The sequence below is a fragment of the Gigantopelta aegis genome, chromosome 9, assembly GCF_016097555.1.
Source record: "Gigantopelta aegis isolate Gae_Host chromosome 9, Gae_host_genome, whole genome shotgun sequence".
Classification (NCBI taxonomy): domain Eukaryota; kingdom Metazoa; phylum Mollusca; class Gastropoda; order Neomphalida; family Peltospiridae; genus Gigantopelta; species Gigantopelta aegis.
In genome coordinates this window covers 37,209,772-37,235,507 of record NC_054707.1, presented here as the reverse complement: position 1 = coordinate 37,235,507, position 25,736 = coordinate 37,209,772, and the positions used below count along the sequence as shown (strand labels likewise).

Here is a 25,736-nt window from a genome sequence, read left to right as displayed (position 1 = left end):
GTCTAATTTTCCCTGAAATTAGTGTGTAAAAAAAACATTTGTTGCAAATGCCCCAATTTTGTGACTTTCACCATCCCTCTGACACATTTCTAATAAAGTACCATGAATTCAGTCACCATATCTTTAATAAGCCTCCACTTATCATATCTAAAATGCAAAATTTTACAGTTTTAGATTTTAATTTTTATCAAACATTTAAATTTAAGTTTAATATTTAATTAAAAATGAAGTAAAATCTACTGATTGCTTTTTTTTCCTTTAAATATTTCAAAATCTTTCCAAGACAACACTGTGCAGATAGAACATATGTAGAAGAAAAAATAGCTGCTCATTGTATGAAGAAATTCCAAAATTTGATAAAGTTATTACATTTTGAAGTTGGTGTCCCTCAAGTTTCCATTGCTAAAATTGGCCATGGCAAGGCACTGTGGTAGGCGTTTTAACATATCCTCTATATACTCTCAGTTTAAAGGTGACATCCCGATACTTACTGAGCATTGCGTTAATATGTATATCATTGGAATGCATTAGTGTGGGCCAGTTTTTAGGGGGGAAAATGGACTGATAGGCCTCAGATTACAGTTATCTTCCCATTTGGTTGTCGAAAATCCGGAAATTTGACCGCGCAAGTAGTCTGCTGTTTGACTGTAATTATTTCATGGCAGACAGCTATGAAGTGGCAACTGTTTGACTGAAGTGACAGGGGATAGCATGTAGTTTGTAAACATGTGTAACTTGTTGACATTGAAGACTTGTTTGTGGTAATTCCAGCCCATGCAAAAGTAGTGCTTTTTGTGTAAAATGGGTGTACTCCGGCCTGGTTTAGAGGGTGTGTCTGTTTAAACCAATATGCTGGGAGAAAGAGCTGGACAACAGGGGTTGTCCTTTTCAGGGTATGTGTCCCCCATGCAGGCAAAGGTACATACAAAACTTCACGGGCCTGCTGATATTAATAAAAATGTTATAGCCACTAAGGCTATATAGAAACATATAGCGAAATTAATTGTGGTCTGAGGCCTGATATAGTCCACACATTACACCGGTTAAATGCTTGATTCTGATGAAAGTATTATAACCAGAGAGGTGAAATTACACAGACTGATTGTGAATACCACAAGGAATATGAAAACTCTTTTATTTATTTTCTAAATATTTTATTAAATTAAAAAACTTTTTTTTTTCTTTTTTTTTTTATTAAAAATTAAAATTAAAATTTTCAACTTTTAAATTTCAATATCCTCCAAAATAGCATAAAATGACCTCTGATGTTACTACAGGTTGTTGCAATATTTTTTAACAGTTTTGAGCTAATAATTTGGTAAAAAAGAGCAAAAGTTGGTTTTTGTTAGTCAATATTGAGATTTAATTTTTTTTTTACATATTGAATTTTAACGAGTTTCTCAATTATTGCAATTGGACAGAAGATCTAAATATAATGAATATATCACTACTAAATGTAATTAAACACTTTAAATAATAGTATACAGTTTTTAACAAGATTAAGTACTCTAATAATACATTTCACCTACATTTATGTAAATTACACACTTCAGTCATTTTTCAAAAATGGACTTTTATCCTTAGAAAATCTAATAGGCTAATATTCTATGCTGTCTGAATGTATTTATTGTGTTCAGTAATCAGATGTTGGTATACTTGTCAAGTTTATTGCAGAAAATCTGCCAAAAAGGTTAACATTTGGCTTGTAATACATATGGCAGAATAATCCATAATGCATATTCAGTGGACATTACTACAAACATCCTTCCAATCAAGAAATACTACACTGAGGTATCCAAGACACTGGCACATGACTACACTTGTTAACAGTTATCACTGGAAACTGAAAAATATGGTGCAAGTACCTCTTGGTAGGATTTATATCAGCATTTTGTGACAAAAATCTTCATTTTCAAAGTTGTCGTCAACAAAAAACATATTATGGTGTATACCTAAGTAATACCTGTAGGGCATATTCATATTAATATGCATTTATATGGACTGTTTTGCCTTTTACAAAGTGGCTACATGTCTAATACAGTAAATGAAGTAGATTAAGTAAATACAGCAGGTCAAAATTGAATCTGAGGCCTATCATGTCTAATTTTCCCTGAAATTAGTGTGTAAAAATTTGTTGCAAATGGCCCCAATTTTGTGACTTTCACCATCCCTCTGACACATTTCTAATAAAGTACCATGAATTCAGTCACCATATCTTTAATAAGCCTCCACTTATCATATCTAAAATGCAAAATTTTACAGTTTTAGATTTTAATTTTTTTCAAACATTTAAATTTAAGTTTAATATTTAATTAAAAATGAAGTAAAATCTAATGATTGATTTTTTTTCCTTTAAATATTTCAAAATCTTTCCAAGACAACACTGTGCAGATAGAACATATGTAGAAGAAAAAATAGCTGCTCATTGTATGAAGAAATTCCAAAATTTGATAAAGTTATTACATTTTGAAGTTGGTGTCCCTCAAGTTTCCATTGCTAAAATTGGCCATGGCAAGGCACTGTGGTAGGTGTTTTAACACATCCTCTATATACTCTCAGTTTAAAGGTGACATCCCGATACTTACTGAGCATTGCTTTAATATGTATATCATTGGATTGCATTAGTGTGGGCCAGTTTTTAGGGGGGGAAATGGACTGATAGGCCTCAGATTACAGTTATCTTCCCATTTGGTTGTCCAAAATCCGGAAGTTTGACCGCGCAAGTAGTCTGCTGTTTGACTGTAATTATTTCATGGCAGACAGCTATGAAGTGGCAACTGTTTGACTGAAGTGACAGGGGATAGCATGTAGTTTGTAAACGTGTAACTTGTTGACATTGAAGACTTGTTTGTGGTAATTCCGGCCCATGCAAAAGTAGTGCTTTTTGTGTAAAATGGGTGTACTCCGGCCTGGTTTAGAGGGTGTGTCTGTTTAAACCAATATGCTGGGAGAAAGAGCTGGACAACAGGGGTTGTCCTTTTCAGGGTATGTGTCCCCCATGCAGGCAAAGGTACATACAAAACTTCACGGGCCTGCTGATATTAATAAAAATGTTATAGCCACTAAGGCTATATAGAAACATATAGCGAAATTAATTGTGGTCTGAGGCCTGATATAGTCCACACATTACACCGGTTAAATGCTTGATTCTGATGAAAGTATTATAACCAGAGAGGTGAAATTACACAGACTGATTGTGAATACCACAAGGAATATGAAAACTAATTTATTTATTTTCTAAATATATTTTATTAAATTAAAAAACTTTTTTTTTTCTTTTTTTTTTTATTAAAAATTAAAATTAAAATTTTCAACTTTTAAATTTCAATATCCTCCAAAATAGCATAAAATGACCTCTGATGTTACTACAGGTTGTTGCAATATTTTTTAACAGTTTTGAGCTAATAATTTGGTAAAAAAGAGCAAAAGTTGGTTTTTGTTAGTCAATATTGAGATTTTTTTTTTTTTTTTACATATTGAATTTTACTGAGTTTCTCAATTATTGCAATTGGACAAAAGATCTAAATATAATGAATATATCACTACTAAATGTAATTAAACACTTTAAATAATAGTATACAGTTTTTAACAAGATTAAGTACTCTAATAATACATTTCACCTACATTTATGTAAATTACACACTTCAGTCATTTTTCAAAAATGGACTTTTATCCTTAGAAAATCTAATAGGCTAATATTCTATGCTGTCTGAATGTATTTATTGTGTTCAGTAATCAGATGTTGGTATACTTGTCAAGTTTATTGCAGAAAATCTGCCAAAAAGGTTAACATTTGGCTTGTAATACATATGGCAGAATAATCCATAATGCATATTCAGTGGACATTACTACAAACATCCTTCCAATCAAGAAATACTACACTGAGGTATCCAAGACACTGGCACATGACTACACTTGTTAACAGTTATCACTGGAAACTGAAAAATATGGTGCAAGTACCTCTTGGTAGGATTTATATCAGCATTTTGTGACAAAATCTTCATTTTCAAAGTTGTCGTCAACAAAAAACATATTATGGTGTATACCTAAGTAATACCTGTAGGGCATATTCATATTAATATGCATTTATATGGACTGTTTTGCCTTTTACAAAGTGGCTACATGTCTAATACAGTAAATGAAGTAGATTAAGTAAATACAGCAGGTCAAAATTTAATCTGAGGCCTATCATGTCTAATTTTCCCTGAAATTAGTGTGTAAAAATTTGTTGCAAATGGCCCCAATTTTGTGACTTTCACCATCCCTCTGACACATTTCTAATAAAGTACCATGAATTCAGTCACCATATCTTTAATAAGCCTCCACTTATCATATCTAAAATGCAAAATTTTACAGTTTTAGATTTTAATTTTTATCAAACATTTAAATTTAAGTTTAATATTTAATTAAAAATGAAGTAAAATCTACTGATTGCTTTTTTTTCCTTTAAATATTTCAAAATCTTTCCAAGACAACACTGTGCAGATAGAACATATGTAGAAGAAAAAATAGCTGCTCATTGTATGAAGAAATTCCAAAATTTGATAAAGTTATTACATTTTGAAGTTGGTGTCCCTCAAGTTTCCATTGCTAAAATTGGCCATGGCAAGGCACTGTGGTAGGCGTTTTAACATATCCTCTATATACTCTCAGTTTAAAGGTGACATCCCGATACTTACTGAGCATTGCTTTAATATGTATATCATTGGAATGCATTAGTGTGGGCCAGTTTTTAGGGGGGAAAATGGACTGATAGGCCTCAGATTACAGTTATCTTCCCATTTGGTTGTCGAAAATCCGGAAATTTGACCGCGCAAGTAGTCTGCTGTTTGGCTGTAATTATTTCATGGCAGACAGCTATGAAGTGGCAACTGTTTGACTGAAGTGACAGGGGATAGCATGTAGTTTGTAAACATGTGTAACTTGTTGACATTGAAGACTTGTTTGTGGTAATTCCGGCCCATGCAAAAGTAGTGCTTTTTGTGTAAAATGGGTGTACTCCGGCCTGGTTTAGAGGGTGTGTCTGTTTAAACCAATATGCTGGGAGAAAGAGTTGGACAACAGGGGTTGTCCTTTTCAGGGTATGTGTCCCCCATGCAGGCAAAGGTACATACAAAACTTCACGGGCCTGCTGATATTAATAAAAAATGTTATAGCCACTAAGGCTATATATAAACATATAGCGAAATTAATTGTGGTCCGAGGCCACATTACCGTTGGATATGTTTTACTTATTGTGTACGAAACCGAAACAAGTTTGCGAAACCGTGACTCAGGAGTGTCAAGAGAGATTGACATAACCAGTGACTCGTACGTCGTCAGATATTATTGATATTAGGGATTCTTTTCAGTTATTGTTAATTTGAACTGATGTAATCAGTTTTCCTAACACTGTGGACAAATTCTTCAATTTTCAAAACTGTACCGAAACTTTTTTTCTGGTTTCCGTCCCGGAAGTAATTTACTTGCGGCTACAAGACGTATTCTTGTTCACGCTAGACGTTTTCGTGGGGGGGGGGGGGGGGGGGGGGGGGGGGGGGGGGATGGGGGGATGGATGGAGGGAATTTAGCTCAGTCGGTTGAGTGCTCGCCTGAAGTGCTTGCGTCGCAAGATCGAACCACCTTGGTTGGGTGCTCGCCTGAGGACCAGGTGCGTGCGTCAGAAGATCGAACCACCTCGGTGGATTCATTCAACTGCTTGATTTGTTTTCTCGTTCCAACCAGTGCAGGCCTGTAGGAGCCGGGGTGGTGGGGGTGGGGGTGGGGGCTGGGGGCTCAGCACCCCCACTTTTTTCGCCAGTTTTTATTTTGGGACTTTAAAATGTCTTATAATGCTAATACGGAAACCTGACGATAGAACAACCATAAAAATGAGAAACCCCCCCCCCCCCCCCACTTTGAAAATCCGTCCTACAGGCCTGCAGTACACCATATCCGGTCAAAGGCCGTATACTGTGTTTTCCTATTTGTGGGAAAGTGCATATAAAATATCCCTTGCTGCAAATGGAAAAATGTAGCGGGTTTCCTCTGATAACTAGACTACGTGTCAGAATTACCAAATGTTTGACATCTAATAGTGGACGATTAATTAATCAGTGTGCTCTAGTGGTGTCGTTAAACAAAACAAACTTTAGCTTTTCTTTAAGGCTATAACCACGGTTATTGTTCAGCCAGAGCAATTGTTGTACTATACCAAATAAAATCTTATAAAAAGATAAAACTTTATTGCATATAAACATTCCACATACGGAACTGGATGCAAAACATATGCTTAAACAAGAAACAAACAAATATCATACTATTCTAATGACTAAATAAGGACTAATTATGGGCAATACATGTATAATCGTGAACAAATTTGCATACCGCACCAGCACAGACTGGATTTTGGTTCTGCATAATATATATATATATTTTTCTTGCATACTCATACTTGTAAATAGGTAACTATGGAAAGTTAGATATGCATATAATTTGACACGTTGACTATTATATTTCTTACATATTGTGATATGATGGTATTCATCTTCAATTACATTGCAGTGGTCACGTAAACGTTCTTCCACTGGAGTGAAGGGTTTTGTGTGGCGCCCAGTCTCTATTTTTAATTTGTGGTCACTGAGACGTAATTTAGTAAAAGTTTTACGGTGTTCTGGATGTATACAGTGTAATAAATATGGCTGTAGTTGAATATTGTGTTTATATAATTTGTACGTTCGCATCTTATTACTGGATCCATCTCTTTTGGCTGGAGCTATAAGGTTTTCTTTTAAAATATTGTGATACTTAGTTTTAATTATATTTATAAGATGAATGGGATAATTGACAGTGCTTCGTTTTTGATTCAACTCACCAGTGTAATAATATAATTTGTGAAACCAACCAATATTTTTCTTTTCAAGGCGTGTGTATTCAGAGAAAGCATGTTGTAAAATAATGTTGTCCGTAGTTTGCATATGGGAGAACAATTATAACATTCTTTTTACCACAGACAGCAGGAGTGGGTACAAACCTAGCCCAGCTCTAGAGGCCCAATTATGGGTACGACTATTAACCTGTTGTGTTTATTTACAGAATTTTAAAAACACACTCTCTGGCAGGAACGTTTCCAAATATTTTAATGATATGAACTGGGCACCCCAAACCTCACTGGCATATAAAAGGACAGGCTCAACAAGAGAATTAAATAACTGGAACGAAATGTCTACTGATAGGTTAACATTTGAGAATTCTTTCTGCATTTTGTGAAAACAACCTAGTCCTTTGCTCCAAAGTGATCGGGAACATTCTTTAAAATTTCCATTTTGAGTAAAGTCAACCCCTAAATATGTATACTTTGTTACAACTGGGACTTTATTGCCCGAGAGATGCCAAGTAAGCTTATTTATTGTACTTTGGCCACCAAAAATATATATATTTTTTTTATTTAAATTAATAGTAAGATTGTTGTCATTACAATATATATCTAGTTGATCAAGGAGCTGTTGTAGACCATGTGGGGTTTCTGATAAAAGTAGAAGATCATCTGCAAAAAGCAGATGACTTACGCGCATTGTGTCTAGTGATACTTTATCTTCAATATTACATAAATATTCTTGGAAGTCATTAATGAACATAGTAAATAGTGTTGGAGATAAAATACAGCCCTGGTGAACACCAATGTTTGAATGGAATGGTTGTGATATGCCTTTATCAGTCTGAACACTATATATAACATTAACATATAAAGATTCGATTATTTTTAAAACATTACCTGTAACCCCCATAAGAGCAATTTTATTAAATAATTTGCTTCTATCCACAGAATCGAATGCTCGTTTGATATCTACAAAGCATGCATAGACCTTTTTATGTTTACATTTATATTTATATTTATCAATCAGTGTTTTTAGTGTAAATATGTGATCTGTTGTTCTAAATCCTTGCCTGAACCCAGCTTGACAGATATCAATTTGGTTGGTTTGTTGTAGGTAGTCTACAATTCGTTTATCTATTATTTTGCAAAACAATTTACCAATACAACTACTTAGAGTGATTCCACGATAGTTACTTGGGTCTGTTTTGTCACCTTTTTTGTGCAAAGGGACAATTATTGAATGGGCCCACTGTGGAGGAAAATAGCATATTGACAATATATCATTAAACAGTTTGACAACATAGTCTAGTATTAATGGAAAGAGACATTTGATAAACTCATTATTGACATTGTCTACACCCTGTGTCTTTTTCAGCTTAATATCTTCAATACATGCTATAATTTCCAGTGCTGATATTGGTGAATTAATCACTTGGTTATCCTGCAGATTAGTATAATCAACCTCTTTAGAAGAACAGTTAGCTGTTGGAGCTTGGTAGATCTTTTCAGTGGTCTACTAATTCATGAGGATCAGGGAACACTTTTTTCTTTTTCTTTTTTATCCTTGATACTGTTAATTGTATGCCATAAAGCTTTTGTGTCATTCTTAGGTATACTTCTAAGTTTTGAAACAAGATCACTTTTATAAAACCTTTTTTTTTATGACGGGTTAATCTCATATTTCTTTTTGGACATAAATGCATTTTGCTTTGTTTCTTGTGTGTTATTAGCATTAAATGTCTTGAAATTAGATTCCATAGCCAATTTGGCATTTTTGCATTCTATGTCAAACCAAAGATTTTTCTTCAGAGATCTATTTAGATTCTGATTTTTGGTAGCATATACATTAATGGCATTTACTATGGATTCAAACTAGTTGACATAGCAGCTTGCTTCTACATCCGACGTTGGTGGTGGTGTCAAAATGAACCTATTGTTTTCATCTGACATTACTGCTGAGTATACACGTGGCATGCAATTATTATTGTGCCATTTTCTGTTTACGTTTCGTGAATTTATGGCTGAATTTCTTGGGATTTTCCTGTGACGTTTTGTTTCCAAGTGATATATTAAGTTTTAGGGAGAGCTGACAGTGATCTGATGTCCATGAAAGTGGTTTAATATTGTGCTGTCACGCTTGTGTCAGCCTAGAAATATGTTTTTGATATGACAGCTAGACTATTTTATTTTTGCTAATGTTCGTTGGAAAGTCCGCTTGTTACCGGGCTAGCATTAGGTTTTGTTTTACGCTAATCTCTAGATTGTTCTTTACGGTAGTTTTTAATTCTGTCTGCAGTTGTCTCCCTTAACGGTGCTCATTTGTTCATGGTATTGTGATAGGGGAGATTGAAATTAATCATCTCCTATTTGTAAATAATAATAACAAAGGGTATTTATAGCTCAGATGCTTGGGGGAAGCCTATCAAGCAACAATGTATTACATATTTGTTGACGGTCTCCAACTTAGCTGTGTACGTCATAGGCCTTCTTGACATGCGTAACGTTGGGGTCCCGACGGTCGGCTTCGCCGGGTCCCATTGGTCAGCACCCCTATACGATCTATTAAAAGCGTCTCAGAACACTTGGGGTTCTTCTTAGTTTTCGATTATGTTATGTTTTGTTTTTAAAAGTCGGATCAACTTCCGAGACAGTGAGTAGCAATTTTTGGGAAATAAACATACAACTTTATTATTTAGTATTCATCTATTTTGTGTATCATGTATAACATGCCTTCTTTAGTTGTCATTTGTAATTTAAATATTGACCAATTACACCTCGCCTTTTATAACGTTATTTGGTAGCATACAAATTCTAAAAATATCGGGCGAGTCTATTTTAGTGGCCGCAGTACAGCGAACCATACCAGTACGTACGGGGTGGGTTACCAGTCTTCAATTTTACATTAAAAATTATTTATTTATTTATTAAAAAAAAACCCAAACTAAATCAGTCTTCAGTTTTACATTACAAATTATTTATTTTATAAAATAAAACATGTTTTAAGGCATTCGTAATTCACACGAAACATGTCGTATACCCTCAAGATAATTCGGAATGTTTTCAAATTATTTTTAAATCACTGGCTGGATTCTGCAAGTAAGGTTTTGATTGGTGGATATGAGCTCCAACTTTATTATTTAGTATTCATCTATTTTGTGTATCATGTATAACATGCCTTCTTTAGTTGTCATTTGTAAATAAATATCTATCGTTTTGGTTACCTTTCAAATTGTGTTTGTTCGGTCATTTATTTTATTAATTACAAGAAATCATCCAGTAAAGAACCCAGTCATCCTGTTACATTTGGTGTCAGAAGTGGGATGATTTTCTAAATTTAAAATTTAATCAATCTGATTAAAATTAGCTCCATTATTACATTATAAGTTGTAGAAGCATCACGAGGGGTATATGGCTTTTTATGTACCCTCTGTGTGTTCTTTTACCCCGAACCGAAGGCGAGGGGGTAAAAGAGCACACAGAGGGTACATAAAAAGCCATATACCCCGAGAGATGCTTCTACAACGAATTTATCTTGCCGACATGTTAAACCATATAGCCAAATAATCAAAATAACGCCAGACAATAATTGTTAACAATTTATTAACAGAGCCGTACCACGCGGACGCGAACGAAACCACTTGCCAGTGACGAAAAATAGTTCAATCGATAAACGAGTTTTTAACTTCAAATGTTTGTAATACGAAATTGTCTGAAACAGATATTAATAACCAAAATAAAAAAACACTTTTTTTTTTTATCAGAAATGTATGTAGTAAAAAAAAAAAAAAAAAAAAAAAAAAAAAAAAAAAAAACTGTTGCTAATCGCGCATTAATACAATAACACCACGACCGTAATTAGGTGGCAGAGTTCAACATTGCAGCTTTTAAAAGTATTGAAATAGTGTATTTTATAGTAAAAATAAAATTAATTATGTATACATACTTGATTGATTATCAATGTTATTTATAATCTAATTATTACTTTAGCATTAACTGGGGCGGCTGGAAACTGTTGGAAATTACAGACGGGGTATAAGAGAATTTGGCTCCGCCCACAGGGGAATAAGGGATTTGTCCAACGGCAAACAACCAATGAGATTAAAGAATTTTACATGAAGGCGAGATAAGTGGATCTAACACCAGCCAGTTGGAGCTCATGTCCACCAATCAAAACCTTACTTGCAGAATCCTGCCAGTGATTAAAAAATAATTTGAAAACATTCCGAATTATCCTGAGGGTATACGATATGTTTCATGTGAATTACGAATGCCTTATTTAGACCAGTAGAACTAATTTTAATCGGATTGCTAACAACACTGCGTAGTCCCCAATGTCCAGGTAACATAATAAATAATAAATAATAATTTAAATATTGACCAATTACACCTCGCCTTTTATAACGTTATTTGGGAGCATACAAATTCTAAAAATATCGGGCGAGTCTATTTTAGTGGCCGCAGTACAGCGAACCATACCAGTACGTACGGGGTGGGTTACCAGTCTTCAATTTTACATTAAAAATTATTTATTTATTTATAAAATAAAACATGTTTTAAGGCATTCGTAATTCACACGAAACATGTTGTATACCCTCAAGATAATTCGGAATGTTTTCAAATTATTTTTAAATCACTGGCAGGATTCTGAAAGTAAGGTTTTGATTGGTGGACATGAGCTCCAACTGGCTGGTGTTAGATCCACATGTAATAGTGGAGCTAATTTTAATTAGACCGAACAATTTTTTAAATTATTATTTTATTTTGGAAGAACCATTTTTGTTTCTTTGTTTTTATAAATTTATTTGGCCCAGTTGATGAAGGCAAGGCGTATGAATACATACGCCATACAGTAGACTGAAAAAATATATATATTTTTTAATTTTATCAAATAAATGTGTCTGCTTTATTGCTTTTAAAATCATGGCTTTTATTAAAAATATTTTGATCAGTTTTGCAAGGTCGTTTACGACAACGGGACAGACTCGTATCGAGTTGACTCCCGAAAGCACCGAACCACTCGCTACGTCCGACAAAATGGTGACTGAAAGTAGTTCTGTCAGTTCCGAGTGTCACCTACCTGCTGTAGACTTAAATCCAACACATACAAATCCGAAAGAAATATCACACAGGGCTATTGTTTGTAATTCCAACAATAATTGCTCGAATATTTCCGACACACATCTACAAGGTCCGCCGAGCCCAATACGTGTATTTTCCCGTGGTCAGAATGTCCGTTTTTCGGAAGTGACCAACAGGAAAATGCTAAATTCTGATGAAACATTTTATTCTGTAAATACTCCGAACAGAAAGCACGATGACACTTTTGACATAGGCCTATTGTCCGAACCAAATTGTTAACAACTACAAAAAGATACTCTCCTACCTTTAATTGCCGTTAGATTTCCTCCAAAGTTTGTCCAGACACAAATCGTAAAAAACCCACTACAAATATACAGATTCCACACACGAGACTGCAACGATGTCGCCGATATTGTCTTTGCTGAGATTGCATAGGGAAAAATACATGCAGTTTTCTGCCGTCTGCCATGTTGCTTGTTTATGGAATACTCTTCAAGAGGGGTGAAAGCCTCCAAAGTATGTGACACAATTAATATGAAATCGATGATCTCTAGTGGTATCATTAAAATAATAATAATAATAATAATACAATTTTTTTTTAATAATATGACGTCATCACGTTTGCTTTTATATCATAACATGTTATGATGTTGTTAGATTAAGTCCTATCCTTTCACCCCTCTTGAAGAATATTCCATAAAAAGTCAAAATGGCAGCTGATACAAAATTACATGCTTTTTTCCCTATGCGCTCTCAGCGAAGTCGATATAGGTGACATGGTTATCATCTGGTATGTGGAATCTGTGTCATTGTAATGGTTTTTTCAAGATTTGTGTCTGGACAAATTTTGGAGGAAATCTAACAGCGATTAAAGGTAGGAGAGTAATTTTTCGTAGTTGTTAACAATTTGGTTCGGACAATAAAAGAGAGCGCCGACATGACGCTCACGACACCGCGCCGAAGCCTCGACTTTAGAAATACGGAACATGAATTTTCCGAAATAGTAGATAGGCCTACAGCCGATGGTTTTCCGTACCGAAATCATTTCAAAGGCTACACGTTGACTAAAAATAATCCCAGTTGTGAAGTTGTACACATTTCACAATATCGAAATGACCACATGGTTCTCGGTGAAAGCAGGTCGGGTGATGACGTCATTTATTCGCCAGAAAGCGCGACGATTCACGGCAAAACTAATTTCAAAACAAATAATTTCGGTGATTTGGGTTTACAACAGACCTCTCCTGATCAGATAAATAAAGGAATAACACAAGAGGGTTGGGCCAAAAGTTACCAACAGTCTCAAAGCCCATTGTGTAGGAACAAGGAAGAAAATGTCAGATATTCAGAATCAGGGTTATGGGATGTAGATTTTAATAAAGAACGTGACTGTAGATATGTAAGAAATCACCTCAAGAGAAAAGAAAAAGAACCAGATAAATTTGATGGAAAAAGTGTTGATTGGATAGATTACATAACTCATTTTGAACAAGTAGCTTTTTGGAATAATTTGTCAGATAATGAAAAGGCTCTAGAGCTATCTATCAGTCTGAGAGGGGCAGCGCAAAGGTTACTTGATAACCTGTCCGCGACCCAAATCAGAGATTATGAGTTTTTAAAGTTTGCCCTAAGGAGTAGATTTAGTCCGGTGGAGCGTGAAGCCGCCCACCGTTGTGAATTCAGGAACCGAAAACGTTGAAAAGGGGAGGGTGCGGCCGAGTATGGTTATGCCCTCCGTAGATTGGCTAGTCGCGCATTTCCGAAAATACCTTGGTCTGCTTGGGAAGACATGATTATTGATCAATTTACTAGTGGGTTGGGTTCTCTTGATGTTAAAAGACATGTTCAGTTTGGACACCCAAAATCTCTTGATTCGGCTATAGGGTTAGCTGTTGAGTTTGAAGCATTTGAGGGTACTCAAATAAGTAGGAAACCATATAACAAAGATTGTGATACTGTCGATGTTAGGTCGCCTGTTTGTCCAGTAGTCACAGCAAAAAGTTCAAACGGATCACATAAATTAGAAACCAACTTACAAAATAAACAAATGGAGGATATTGCATTAGCAATTAAAGATATGACTTCTCAAAATATTCAGATGATAAAAGAACTTAAAATTCAGTTATCTGAACTTAGTTATCGCTCTAGGTCAAATTTTATTTCTAAACGGTCAAGGGGAAATATGAAAAATGTTGAGTGCTTCAGGTGCCATAAAAAGGGGCATTTTCAGTATAGTTGTCCCCAAAGAGGGAATGAAAGTTTGGTTTCTTCGGAGGTGGGTAATGCCCAAAATGCGTTAAACTAGAACAGGCTGAGCTTGAGGCCCAAAGTTCAGCCTTTAGAAAAACTTCTGAGGGCCCACTGAGTAGATTAACAGCTATTGGGAATACTTGCTGGTTTACTAATGCCCGGGTAGGGGTGGTTAGTGTCGAAATGCTAGTAGATACCGGTTCGGTTGCTACGGTAATTTCGAGAAAGGTTTATGACACTTTAGGCTCAAATAAACCTGTACTGCAGACGTGTGCAAACACGTTATGTGCTGCAGATGGGGGACCTTTACACGTGTATGGCCAGGCTTTATTTTCAATTAAACTGGGAAAGAAAGTGTACGAGCATGAAATAATTGTAGCTGATCTTGGTGGACTCTCAGGAATAGTTGGTTTAGATTTTCTTGAATTAATTTTTGCTGTTTTGTTTGTTACAAAGGGAGTTCTCAAGATGCCAGATAATGAGTTATGGTTGCATCATGAGGTAGACAATGTGATTGCACATATTAGATTGAGTGAAAATGTTATAATTCCTTCAGAAACTGAAATGATTATCAAGGGAATAGTCGATAGACCAGTTAAATATGGCTGGGAGGGGATTGTTGAATCGGATGGTAGTGTAGAGAAGATGGGATTATTGATGCCTAAGTCCTTGGTTAAAGTGAAACAAGATGAAATTCTGTTTTCAGTGTTGAATTCTGGATCTGAGTATGTTAGGTTAGAAAAAGGTTATCCGGTAGCTACATTAGAGATGGTATTTGGAGTTACAAAAACCGATAACAATAGAGTTAATTCTATCAGAGAAACAGGGAATTCACTCGAAACTATCGAGGAATTACCTGAACATCTGACAGATTTATTAGAACAAAGTGTAAAACATCTTACTAAAGAGGAGGGTGAGCAAGCCGAGAAATTGATCAGGGAGTTTAGTGATAGTTTTGTTGGTCCTAAGGATAAATTGGGTCGAACAGATCTTGTTAAACACTACATAGATACTGGTGATGCTAAACCAATTAAATTGCCTCTCACTGGACGATTACCCAGAGGTCAAAAGGAAGTTGTGTTGAGATGGACACAGTGCTAAACGAAAATTAGTTTTATATATGTTTGTCCTTGGTCATTATAAGTATGTTTTCGTCATTGAAAACAGATGTTCACGTCTTGTTTTCTTGGATTCGCCCTTTAATATGTGTAAATTCCAAGATGCTGTCCTCTTCCTAAATCGATATTAATTCCAAATGGATGTGGTTTAACGTTTAGATACTTAATTAGCAAGTGGATGTGCTTTATGGTGATATTAATTCCAAAAAGATTTTGCTTTAACACAAAGGACTAATTCCAAATGGTATGATGAAGTGATCTGTTAATTCCAAACCTGGATGAAAGATTAATGTCTAGTTCTAATTCTAACTGGGATAAGTATTTTAATGTTAGAATAATGTAATCTGGAACTCTAGATTTTCCTCAGCTGACTTTACCACCACATGGTCCTAAGTAAATTTATGAACGTTATATATTCCAGCGTGAATGCAAAAAGAGGTATACTTAAATAATCATGTGGGTCAGCTACGGGTGTACCCGTTAAACCTGCCGCAGTTATTTGACGCGTCCACATAATGCTTAAGTCGTACTTTCTTGGGTTTATCTTATTATCGGCGCTTATACCCGATTTTGCTACAATTGCCTTTATACTTCCTTGAATTTTAAGAAGGGGGGAGTTCGTATAGGGGAGTTTGAAATTAATCAGATGCTATTTGTATATAATATAGGAGCCGGTATTTATCGCAAGTGAAAGATGGAAGAATATCAAGCAACAATGCTAGTAAGACTTTGTCTAGGTCGCAGCACCTTACTGCACTACCTCATCGAGCCTTATTGGCAGTTGTCACATTTGGGGCATTTCCGACATTATCTTTGGGGGGTCCCATCCTGCTTAGGACAGACCTATTTTTCACTTAAAGGATTAGAAATTTCGGAACACTTGGGGTTGGTGGCCAGTTTTCGATACTGTGTGTAGATACCTATGATTTTAAAAAGTCGGATTAACTTCCGACATGGTGACGCTGCAATTTGTCCAGGATCCCACCAAACGAAAATGTTATTTATTATAGTTGTTTTTGATGCATCATGGAAATATGGGGAAACTTTAGTTGCTATTAGGAAATAAAAAGTCTAGCGTTTCAAGAACCTTTCAGGAACGGAAGCTGATTCTCGTACGGTGATTCTAGCGGAAGCCCTGACTAAGAAAGGGGTCCAGTAAAGAGTTTAGTCATCATGCAGTCGTAAGATCCGTGTATTGGGGTGATTTTAGACTAAAATCAGAAATGATAAATTGACAGGTCCGAGATCGCCAGATATAGCTCATATGTCCAAAACATTGTGGAGCATGTGGAGGAAAGATATGACATTCGAGAAAATATTCAGATGTATAAAAGAAGCAGACCTCCTACATTGCAACTACTTTGTCCTAAAAGTATAATTTTATTTCTAAACGAAACAATTGCAAAATGAAAAATGTTCTGAGACATGTTAGGAAGGTGCACTCTAGAAAAAGGGAAACAGAGGTTTTATTGGCCTGTATGTCAGAAGATGTTAGCCAGTGGTGTAAAGTGTAGTGGTTTGCCCCGAAAGAAAGCTGGGTAATGGGCTAGAGAAAACCATTGCATCAGTAGAGGTTGGGTCACCCCTGGAAAGATAGCTATTGACCTACTTGGACCAACTTCCCCAACGTATAAGATTAACAGAGTACATTATTGTTGTGGGTGATTATTTTTCTAAATGGAAAGAGGCATACGCAGTGCTCGATCATACTGCTCAAACAGTGGCTGATAAACTGGTAACAGAATTTATTTGTAGATTTGGGAGTCCATTGCAAATTCACACTGATCAGGGGCGCAAATTAGAAAGTAATTTGTTCAAACACATTTGTTCATTATTAGGGATTTCCAAAACCAGGACCACCCCTTACAGGCCTCAGTCTGATGGTATGGTTGAGCGGTTTAACCGCATTGTACAGCATATGTTGTCTATGTATGTAGACGAACACCGCAGGGATTGGGATGAACATCTACCTTATGTGATGATGGTATATAGGGCCTCGACTCACGAGAGCACTAAATGTTCACCAAATAAACTTATGCTTGGTAGAGAAATCTTCCTTCCTATTGCTTGTTTAGTGGGAAAACCCCCAAAAGAACCAGACCCGCCCTGCCCCATCGAATATGTTGAATGGGTTCAAGATGCTTTGGAGGAGGCCCACGAATTTGTTAGGGGCAACCTATCAAAAAGTGCTCTACGCCAAAAACGACATTATGACTTAAAGCTAAAGGAAAGGTCCTATAAAGTGGGAGAATGGGTGTGGTATTGGTATCCCCCAGATGCTAAACAAAAACTGGGTAAAGGTTGGACTGGTCCCTATCTGGTGATAAAAAGGCTTTCGGATATTATGTACGTCATACAGGAAAAACAACGTAGTAGACCGAGAACAATCCATGTAGATCACCTTAAGCGTTGTACATGTTCTGATCTCCCACTAAACTGGTTGGAGACAGATGTGATCGATGGGAGACCGGGAGAACAAGTCGAAAGGACAGACATGGGGGAGGAAGTTGATGTGGACATGGGGGCGGAAATTGGTGTAGACACGAAGGAGGAAGCTGGACGGAACTTCGACACTGATTACTGATTACCAACCGCCAAGGACGCAGCCTCCCAGACACCACCGGTGGAGGTCAGTCAACGGGGTGCAGGCAAACCTGCCAGTCTCAGCAGGCATCTTGCTTGCATTCTCTGTAGACACGCTGCCAAATACAGTCGAAGATCTAAAAAACAACTTCTGGGGCAGGTCATCCAGGAGGGGAGAGAGAGGGTCCGCCAGCTGGAGCGGGAAAAGAGAGAATTACAGGGAAAACTGGCTCATTTTACATGCTCATTCCCAGAGGATGTGGTGGTAACTTCCAGAGACCAGAGACAGTCTAGTTGTCTCTCACTGGATGAAAGAGGTCACTGTGTTGTGTTGTTTGAACAGTGATAAAAGAAAATTATTTTTACATATGTATGTCATTAATTATTACAAGTTAATTCGTCATTGATAACAGTGTTCACCATCTTGTGTTCTTTAATCTGTGTTAATTCCTAATGGATGTGCTTTAAAGTGATATTAATTCCAAGTGGATGTGTCTTAATGTGATATTAATTCTAACTGGATATATTTTAATATCAGAATAATAAATCTGGAACTCTGGATATTCCTGACTGACTTTACCACCACATGCCTCTGGACATTTATGAACTTTATGTATTCCAGCGTGAATACAAACAGTTTTATACTTAAATAATATGCGGATGTATACGGGTATATATTATACTTAGATTATTTGGCACCCATATTTACTCGTACTTAGGGAATCTTAAAACGTAATGTATACTTAACTTATATCAACGATTTATATCGTTGAATTTTAAGAATGGGGGAGTGTGATAGGGGAGCTTGAAATTAATCACCTCATATTTGTAAATAATAATAACAAAGGGTATTTATAGCTCAGATGCTTGGGGGAAGCCTATCAAGCAACAATGTATTACATATTTGTTGGCGGTCTCCAACTTAGCTGTGTACGTCATAGGCCTTCTTGACATGCGTAACGTTGGGGTCCCGACGGTCGGCTCCGCCGGGTGCCATTGTTCGGCACCCCTATACGATCTATTAAAAGAAGTGTTTCAGAACACTTGGGGTTCTTCTTAGTTTTCGATTCTTGTGTTATGTTTTGTTTTTAAAAGTTGGATTAACTTCCAAGACAGTGAGTAGCAATTTTTGGGAAATAAACATACAACTTTATTATTTAGTATTCATCTATTTTGTGTATCATGTATAACATGCCTTCTTTAGTTGTCATTTGTAAATAAATATCTATCGTTTTGGTTACCTTTCAAATTGTGTTTGGTCGGTCATTTATTTTATTAATTACAAGAAATCATCCAGTAAAGAACGCAGTCATCCTGTTACAGTATTTTTCGGAAGTTTTCAGACGCGCCACGAGGCAGTCTGTTCCTTACTTATCGAAAATAGCAGTTACCCAGGGTGTAAGTTATTAATATATGTTTTATTTGTTTCCCGATGTATTAAAGATTATAATCAATCACATTGTTTTACTAGGAATTACGTATTTTAGCGCAACTACTCAAAATAGAATTTGAAATGTGGATGTGAGTACCCGGATGTAGAAAGTACAAGCGAACGCTTGCGTTCTTTAGCATATAACTATAAGTTAATGTTGTTTTAGAGTTAATTTGAATTATTTCAGACATTCATAAGTACTTGTACATGTATGAAACTTTCAGTGCAAAGAGTTTGATGCGTTTCTATATTTGCGATGTGAATTTCAGTTCTGTTTTGACTAGCTCACTATTAATCAACCTCGAAGATTAATGTAGTGTTGTATTTTACTTTCAGCCTTTACCTCCTTCATTCTCTTCTTCATAGAGAGCTAACATGAATAAACTTTGCAAGAATTCAAACTGGAGTCTGTCTCGTCTTGAATTACTGATAGCCCGGGGTTATCTGCGTGCCACCTTCAGGGGCAGGATATGACAGTAAAGGACCCTCGACAAACTGAACAGGACCGGAACCAGGATCCAGCATCCACAACAGGAAACACAGTATTCACATTGTGACAACAGGAAACACAGTATTCACAACAGGAAACAGTGTATTCACAACAGGAAACAAAGTATTTATAACAGGAAACACAGTATTCACAACAGGAAACAGGCTTGGAACAGGAAACACGGCAGTATCATGTCAGGCACCTTCAGCATTGAAGACGTCAATCAGTTGGCTTACAGCGTAACAGAACAGGAAGACCCAACACCCAGGTCAAGTCGAACTCGAACATTAACTGTTAAAGCAAAAGAACCGTACGAGATTCAGAAAAGTGTTTGGTGACAGGTTAAACCAAAGTGAGATAAGAATTCAGGTGGCTAATTGTGAAAAATGTGCAAATGACGTAGTGTTACTTAATCAAGAAAAACGGAAACTTTCATGCAAGTTCGGTGAATTTCAGAATATATCCGGCAGGTAAGTCACTTTCTTGACTAAGTACAGAACAAAGGATAGCAACGATGAACTGGTTTTCCATACGTCTGTTGTAGAAGAGTATAGACTAATGGTAGAGAATGCTACTTTAAGTGTGATAGATCGTATCAAAACAGTAAACGCAAACAGTTCATCACAAGAAATTCATGATGGAGAACAGGTTGTTATTGACTCACATCATTCAGGTAGTGTTAAATCTTCACATCATTCGGGAAGTGCTAAATCTTCACATCGTCCAGCTAGTGCCAAGTTTTCACACAGAACTCGATCTAATATTTCTTCTGTCAGTTCTTTGTTGGTTCAGAAAAGAGCTGAGGCTGAAATGGCTCGTACATCTGTTGAATATGCTAAAAAGGAAGCAAACATACTTAAACAGTGTGCTCGGATACGCGAGAGAGAAGTTGGCAGTCGCACAGAGTATTCGGGAGAAAGCGGACTTAGATGCAGACTTGAAAATCTTGAGACAGCAGAGAGAAGCAGCCTTGGCAGAGGCTGAAGTCAGAGTTCTGCAGTCCGTCTGCAGATCTGATGATGTGTCCAGGTATTCTATTGAATTATCTCAAAACAATCCCGAAGATCCGCAGGCAGGCTGAAGTCAGAGTTCTGCAGTCTGCCTGCGGATCTGATGATGTGTCCAGGTATTCTATTGAATTACTTCAAGACAATCCCGAAGATCGTACGAGAAAGTACATTGTTCAGCATACCCAAATAGTTGACCACAAAAGCACCCTTGATTCAAGTGATCAGCCAACCACCAATCCACCACCCCAGCCTCAAACTGTTCGTAACATTAATATTGAGGATGACATTTTTTCAGTTTTCAGTTAGTGACAGAATCAGCAACGCTAAAGAGGTTTACCCATCACAACTCAACCCTAGGGCTCCAGACTATGTTATGCCTACAGAACAGCAATCGATGTTGTATGCCACAGAATGTTCTCGCTTTTTATTGAAAAAGAACTTCTCTTTTCAAGACTGACGAACTTCGATGATCGTCCAACTACATATGCAATCTGGAAGTGTGGATTTCTAGGCATCACCAAGGAACTACAGGTCACTGCAGCAGAAGAGCTAGATCTGCTGGTGAAATGGCTGGGACCAGAATCGTCCAATCATGCTAGTAGTCTCCGTGCTACAAATACCCAAGATCCTAACAGAGGGCTCAAACGTGTTTGGCAAAGACTTGATGAAAGGTATGGCTGTCCAGAAATGGTAGAATCTGCTCTAAAGACTAGACTTTTTAACTTTCCGAAACTAACCAACAAAGATAACAAAAAGTTATATGAGCTGTCAGACCTTCTGTCAGAGATTGAATCTGTGAAAAGTCAAGATAGTTATAAAGCGCTTTTGGGTTACCTTGACTCTTCATCATGAGTACGACCTATCATTAGCAAGTTGCCATATGGTCTCCAGGAAAAATGGACTTCTCATGCAGTAAAGTATAAACAGTCTCACAACGTTGCATTTCCACCATTCGCAGTACTCGTCGACTTTGTTGCAGAAGCAAGTAGAGTTAAGAATGATCCAAGTTTCGTGTACGATAGTTCTCCTCTTAGTTGCCCAAAAAGGATGTGTCAAAAACTGTGCCACATTTTCAGTCAAAACCCAACTTTGTGTCAGCTCGCAAAACAGAGGTACCACAAAATGTGGTGAATAGATCTGCAAAGTGTTTAGTGCATGGAACGAATCATTCTCTTACGCAGTGCAGAGTTTTCAAAGCAAAACCCAGGGAAGAAAGGATATGGTTACTAAGACAACATGGAGTGTGTTTCAGATGTTGCGTATCAAGTAGTCACATGGCGAGTAATTGTAAAGAAAAAGTAAAGTGTGAAAACTGGAAGTGCCAAGCATACATCAGCTATGCATGTTGATGACTTTGATCCAAAAAGTGTTCAGTATTCTAACAGTAATAGAGATGTTGGCGAGGAGGGAGAGATGGTCAATAAAGAACTAAAAAAAAAACCTGTTGCGTCTAAGTGCACCCAAATTTGCAGAAAAAACTTTAACGGTAAATCTTGTGCAAAGACGATATTGGTTAAAGTTTACCCAAAAGGTAAACCAGAACAGGTTATCAGGACATATGCATTGCTTGACGATCAAAGTAATACATCGCTTGCTAGGTCAGATCTGTTCGATCTCTTCGATGAACATGGTGAAGAGTTTCAGTATACTCTGTCATCATGTGCTGGTGAAGTAAGTACCACTGGTCGCAGAGCCAATGGCTACATTGTAGAATCCATGGATGGTAGCACTGGGTTGGAACTTCCACAACTTATCGAGTGTAACCAAATTCCGAATATAAGGTGGCATCTCATCACGATCATTTAAAGGACATCGCCCAATACATTCATCCACTTGACGAAAGAGCACAAATCCTGCTCTTAATAGGTAGAGACTTAATGGAAGCACATCACGTGTTTGATCATTGAATTTGGCCTAAAGGATCTCCTTATGCTCAGAGACTAAGACTTGGATGGGTGATCATCGGAGAAACGTGCCTAGGAAAGGTTCATAAACCTGAGTTTGTGACTGTAAGCAAAACTAACCTGCTTGCTGATGGCCGAATGTCTATTTTCACACCCTGTGCTAACACATTTGAGATTAAGAGAACTTCTACTATTGGGCTTGGGAGCACAGTGTTTGAACAGACTACTCATGACGAAAAGATTAGCATGTCTGTTGAAGACAGAGAATTTCTTGATATTATGGACAAAGATATGTTTAAAGGTGTAGAAGGAAATTGGGTGGCACCCTTTCCTTTCCGCTCATCCCGACCTCGGCTGCCTAATAACAGGTCACAACCTATGAACAGAGCTAAGACATTGCATTATAGTTTAAAGAAAGATGCTGTCAAAAGACAACATTTTGTAGATTTCATGGAGAAAGTTTTTGCTAATAATCATGCAGAGATTGCTCCACCTCTGCAGGAAGATGAAGAATGTTGGTATTTACCAATCTTTGGTGTATACTATCCCAAGAAACCAGGCCAAATACGCGTCGTCTGCGATTCATCGGCACAGTTAAATGGTGTTTCTTTAAAAAAGTATTGCTACAAGGTCCCGACATGATCAATAGTTTGTTAGGTGTGTTACTTAGGTTTAGAAGAGAACCAGTTGCCATGACAGCAGACATTCAGCAGATGTTTTCATGTTAGGGAAGATTACAGGAATTTTCTAAGGTTTCTGTGGTATAGAGACAATGATCCAGATCAAGAACTTGTAGAGTATCGAATGAGAGTACATGTGTTTGGTAATAGCCCCTCGCCTGCTGTTGCTACATATGGACTTAGGAAGTCTGTGGAACTTGGACCAGTGCCGTCAGAGGTAAAGCAGTTTGTAGAAAGAGATTTCTATGTTGATGATGGTCTCATATCTTTGCCTACAGTTGATAAGGCAGTGAATCTGATGAAAAGTACTCAAAAGGTCTTGCTGGCAAATGGTAATATGCGTCTACATAAAATAACCTCGAACAATGACAGGGTTATGAACGCCTTCCCAACAGATGACCTTGCCAAAGATCTTAAAGATCTAGACCTTGGTGTGGACTCTCTACCACAACAATGTAGCCTTGGTTTGATTTGGGATCTTGAAACAGATACTTTTGGCTTTCAAGTGTGTACAGAAGAGAAACCTTTCACTAAATGGGGAATCCTATCAACTATTAACAGTCTTTTCGACCCTATTGGATTTGTTGCTCCAGTTGTAATTCGAGGAAAAATTCTACTCAGAGAGTTGATTTCTAACAAGTGTGATTAGGACGACGAACTTCCAATCAATAATCAACATGAATGGACTAGTTGGAGAGATTCCTTGAAATTATTGCAGGACTTGCACATTCCGCATACCTACATCCCAGTCTCTCTGGAGGCTGTTAAAAAGAGAGAAGTACACATCTTTTCTGATGCCTCAGAACAAGCTATAGCAGCAGTAGCTTACTTAAAGACCACATACCATGAAGAGAACCACCATCTTGGATTTCTTCTAGGTAAAGCAAAAGTAGCCCCTAGAAGTGGTCACACTATACCACGTCTGGAGCTTTGTGCAGCTGTGTTGGCTGTCGACATTGCAGAGTTGTTGTCGAAGCAGTTGGACATTCCACTCAATGACTTCCATTATTACACAGATAGTAGAATCATTCTTGGTTACATCCACAACCAAACTAGAAGATGTTATGTCTACATCTCAAATCAAGTACAACGCATTAGGCAGTCTTCAAAGTCTGAACAATGGAGATACGTTTCAACAAATTCTAACCCAGCAGATCAAGCGACTAGATCAGTACATGCATCTTTGATGTATAGTTGTGATTGGCTCAATGGCCCATCTCATCTCTTGAGAATCGGTAAGACAGGAGAAAAAACATATCCTCTCCTGGAACCAGAAAGTGACAAAGATGTAAGACCCTTGGTCATCCCACTTGCTACCACTGTGAAAGAGACATTTGGTTTACATCGTTTTGAACGTTTTTCATCTTGGAAAAGATTGTTAGAAACTATCGCACATCTCAAACAGATTGCACGTAATCTTCATGAGAAGAAAGTTACGAATCTCAACTACAAGAATGTAAACTCTTATGCTGAAGGAGAACAATTCATCATCAGAACTGTTCAAAAGGAAATCTATTCAAGAGAACTGAATTGTCTCAAGAGAAACGAACCACTGCCAAAGGTTAGCTCCATAGTCAACCTCTGTCCATTTATAGACGAAAGTGGTTTACTTAGGGTAGGTGGTCGCCTTAACAGGGCAGAATTGACTGTGGGTGAAAGAAATCCTCTTATAATTCCAGGACACGGTCACATCGCCACTCTTCTGGTGTGGCATTTCCATGAGGCTGTAAAACACCAAGGACACCATTTCACCGAAGGGGCTGTACGGTCCGCTGGATATTGGATAACGGGTGGTAAGAAACTGATTTCTCCACTGATATACAAATGTGTGAAATGTCGTAAACTTCGATGTCTGATCTTCCCCCTGATCATTTAACTCCAAGTCCTCCCTTCACATATGTTGGAGTTGACGTTTTCGGGCCCTGGTCTGTGCTTACTCGACGCACTAGAGGCGGTTCTGCTAACAGTAAACGTTGGGCCGTCATGTTCACTTGTCTTACTTCAAGAGCAGTTCATATTGAAGTCATTGAAGAAATGAGTTCGTCAGCTTTTATTAACGCACTCAGGAGATTTATCTCTGTCCGAGGGAGAGTTTTAGAATTCAGATCTGATCAAGGCACTAACTTCGTTGGTGTAGTTGGCCTTCTGAAGGTGAATGTTGGTAATGGTGAGGATGGTCCTGTAAAACAGTTCATTTACGACAAAGGAACCAAGTGGATTTTTAATTCACCTCATTCTTCACATATGGGTGGAGCTTGGGAACGGATGATTGGTGTCACCAGGCGTATTTTGGATTCAATGATGTCAGAAAGTAGTGCTAAAAACCTTACTCAT

At 37.2% G+C, this 25,736-nt stretch overlaps 3 protein-coding genes across 3 annotated transcripts; all 3 read left to right on the top strand.

Annotated features, from left to right (window-relative positions):
- The first annotated feature begins 14,368 nt into the window (after nt 1-14,368).
- On the top strand, nt 14,369-15,286 carry LOC121381555. The gene has a single exon (XM_041510888.1). It carries the CDS (start codon nt 14,369-14,371, stop codon nt 15,284-15,286), a length of 918 nt encoding a protein of 305 aa, XP_041366822.1.
- Nucleotides 15,287-17,188: 1,902 nt separating this feature from the next.
- LOC121381554 lies at nt 17,189-17,887 on the top strand. Its single transcript, XM_041510887.1, has one exon. It carries the CDS (start codon nt 17,189-17,191, stop codon nt 17,885-17,887), a length of 699 nt encoding a protein of 232 aa, XP_041366821.1.
- Nucleotides 17,888-23,526: 5,639 nt separating this feature from the next.
- Nucleotides 23,527-25,278, top strand: LOC121381553. The gene is made up of 2 exons (XM_041510886.1): nt 23,527-23,997; nt 24,121-25,278. Exons 1-2 carry the CDS (start codon nt 23,527-23,529, stop codon nt 25,276-25,278), a joined length of 1,629 nt encoding a protein of 542 aa, XP_041366820.1.
- Nucleotides 25,279-25,736: the final 458 nt, after the last annotated feature.

Excerpts from the sequence above, each read along its gene's own strand:
- LOC121381553 (XM_041510886.1), top strand. The coding sequence starts at position 23,527 with ATGAGAGTACATGTGTTTGGTAATAGCCCCTCGCCTGCTGTTGCTACA. Across the intron at positions 23,998-24,120 it reads TTGGATTTGTTGCTCCAGTT|GACTTGCACATTCCGCATAC; the intron begins GTAATTCGAGGA and ends AAATTATTGCAG.
- LOC121381555 (XM_041510888.1), top strand. The coding sequence starts at position 14,369 with ATGCTAGTAGATACCGGTTCGGTTGCTACGGTAATTTCGAGAAAGGTT.
- LOC121381554 (XM_041510887.1), top strand. The coding sequence starts at position 17,189 with ATGGTTGAGCGGTTTAACCGCATTGTACAGCATATGTTGTCTATGTAT.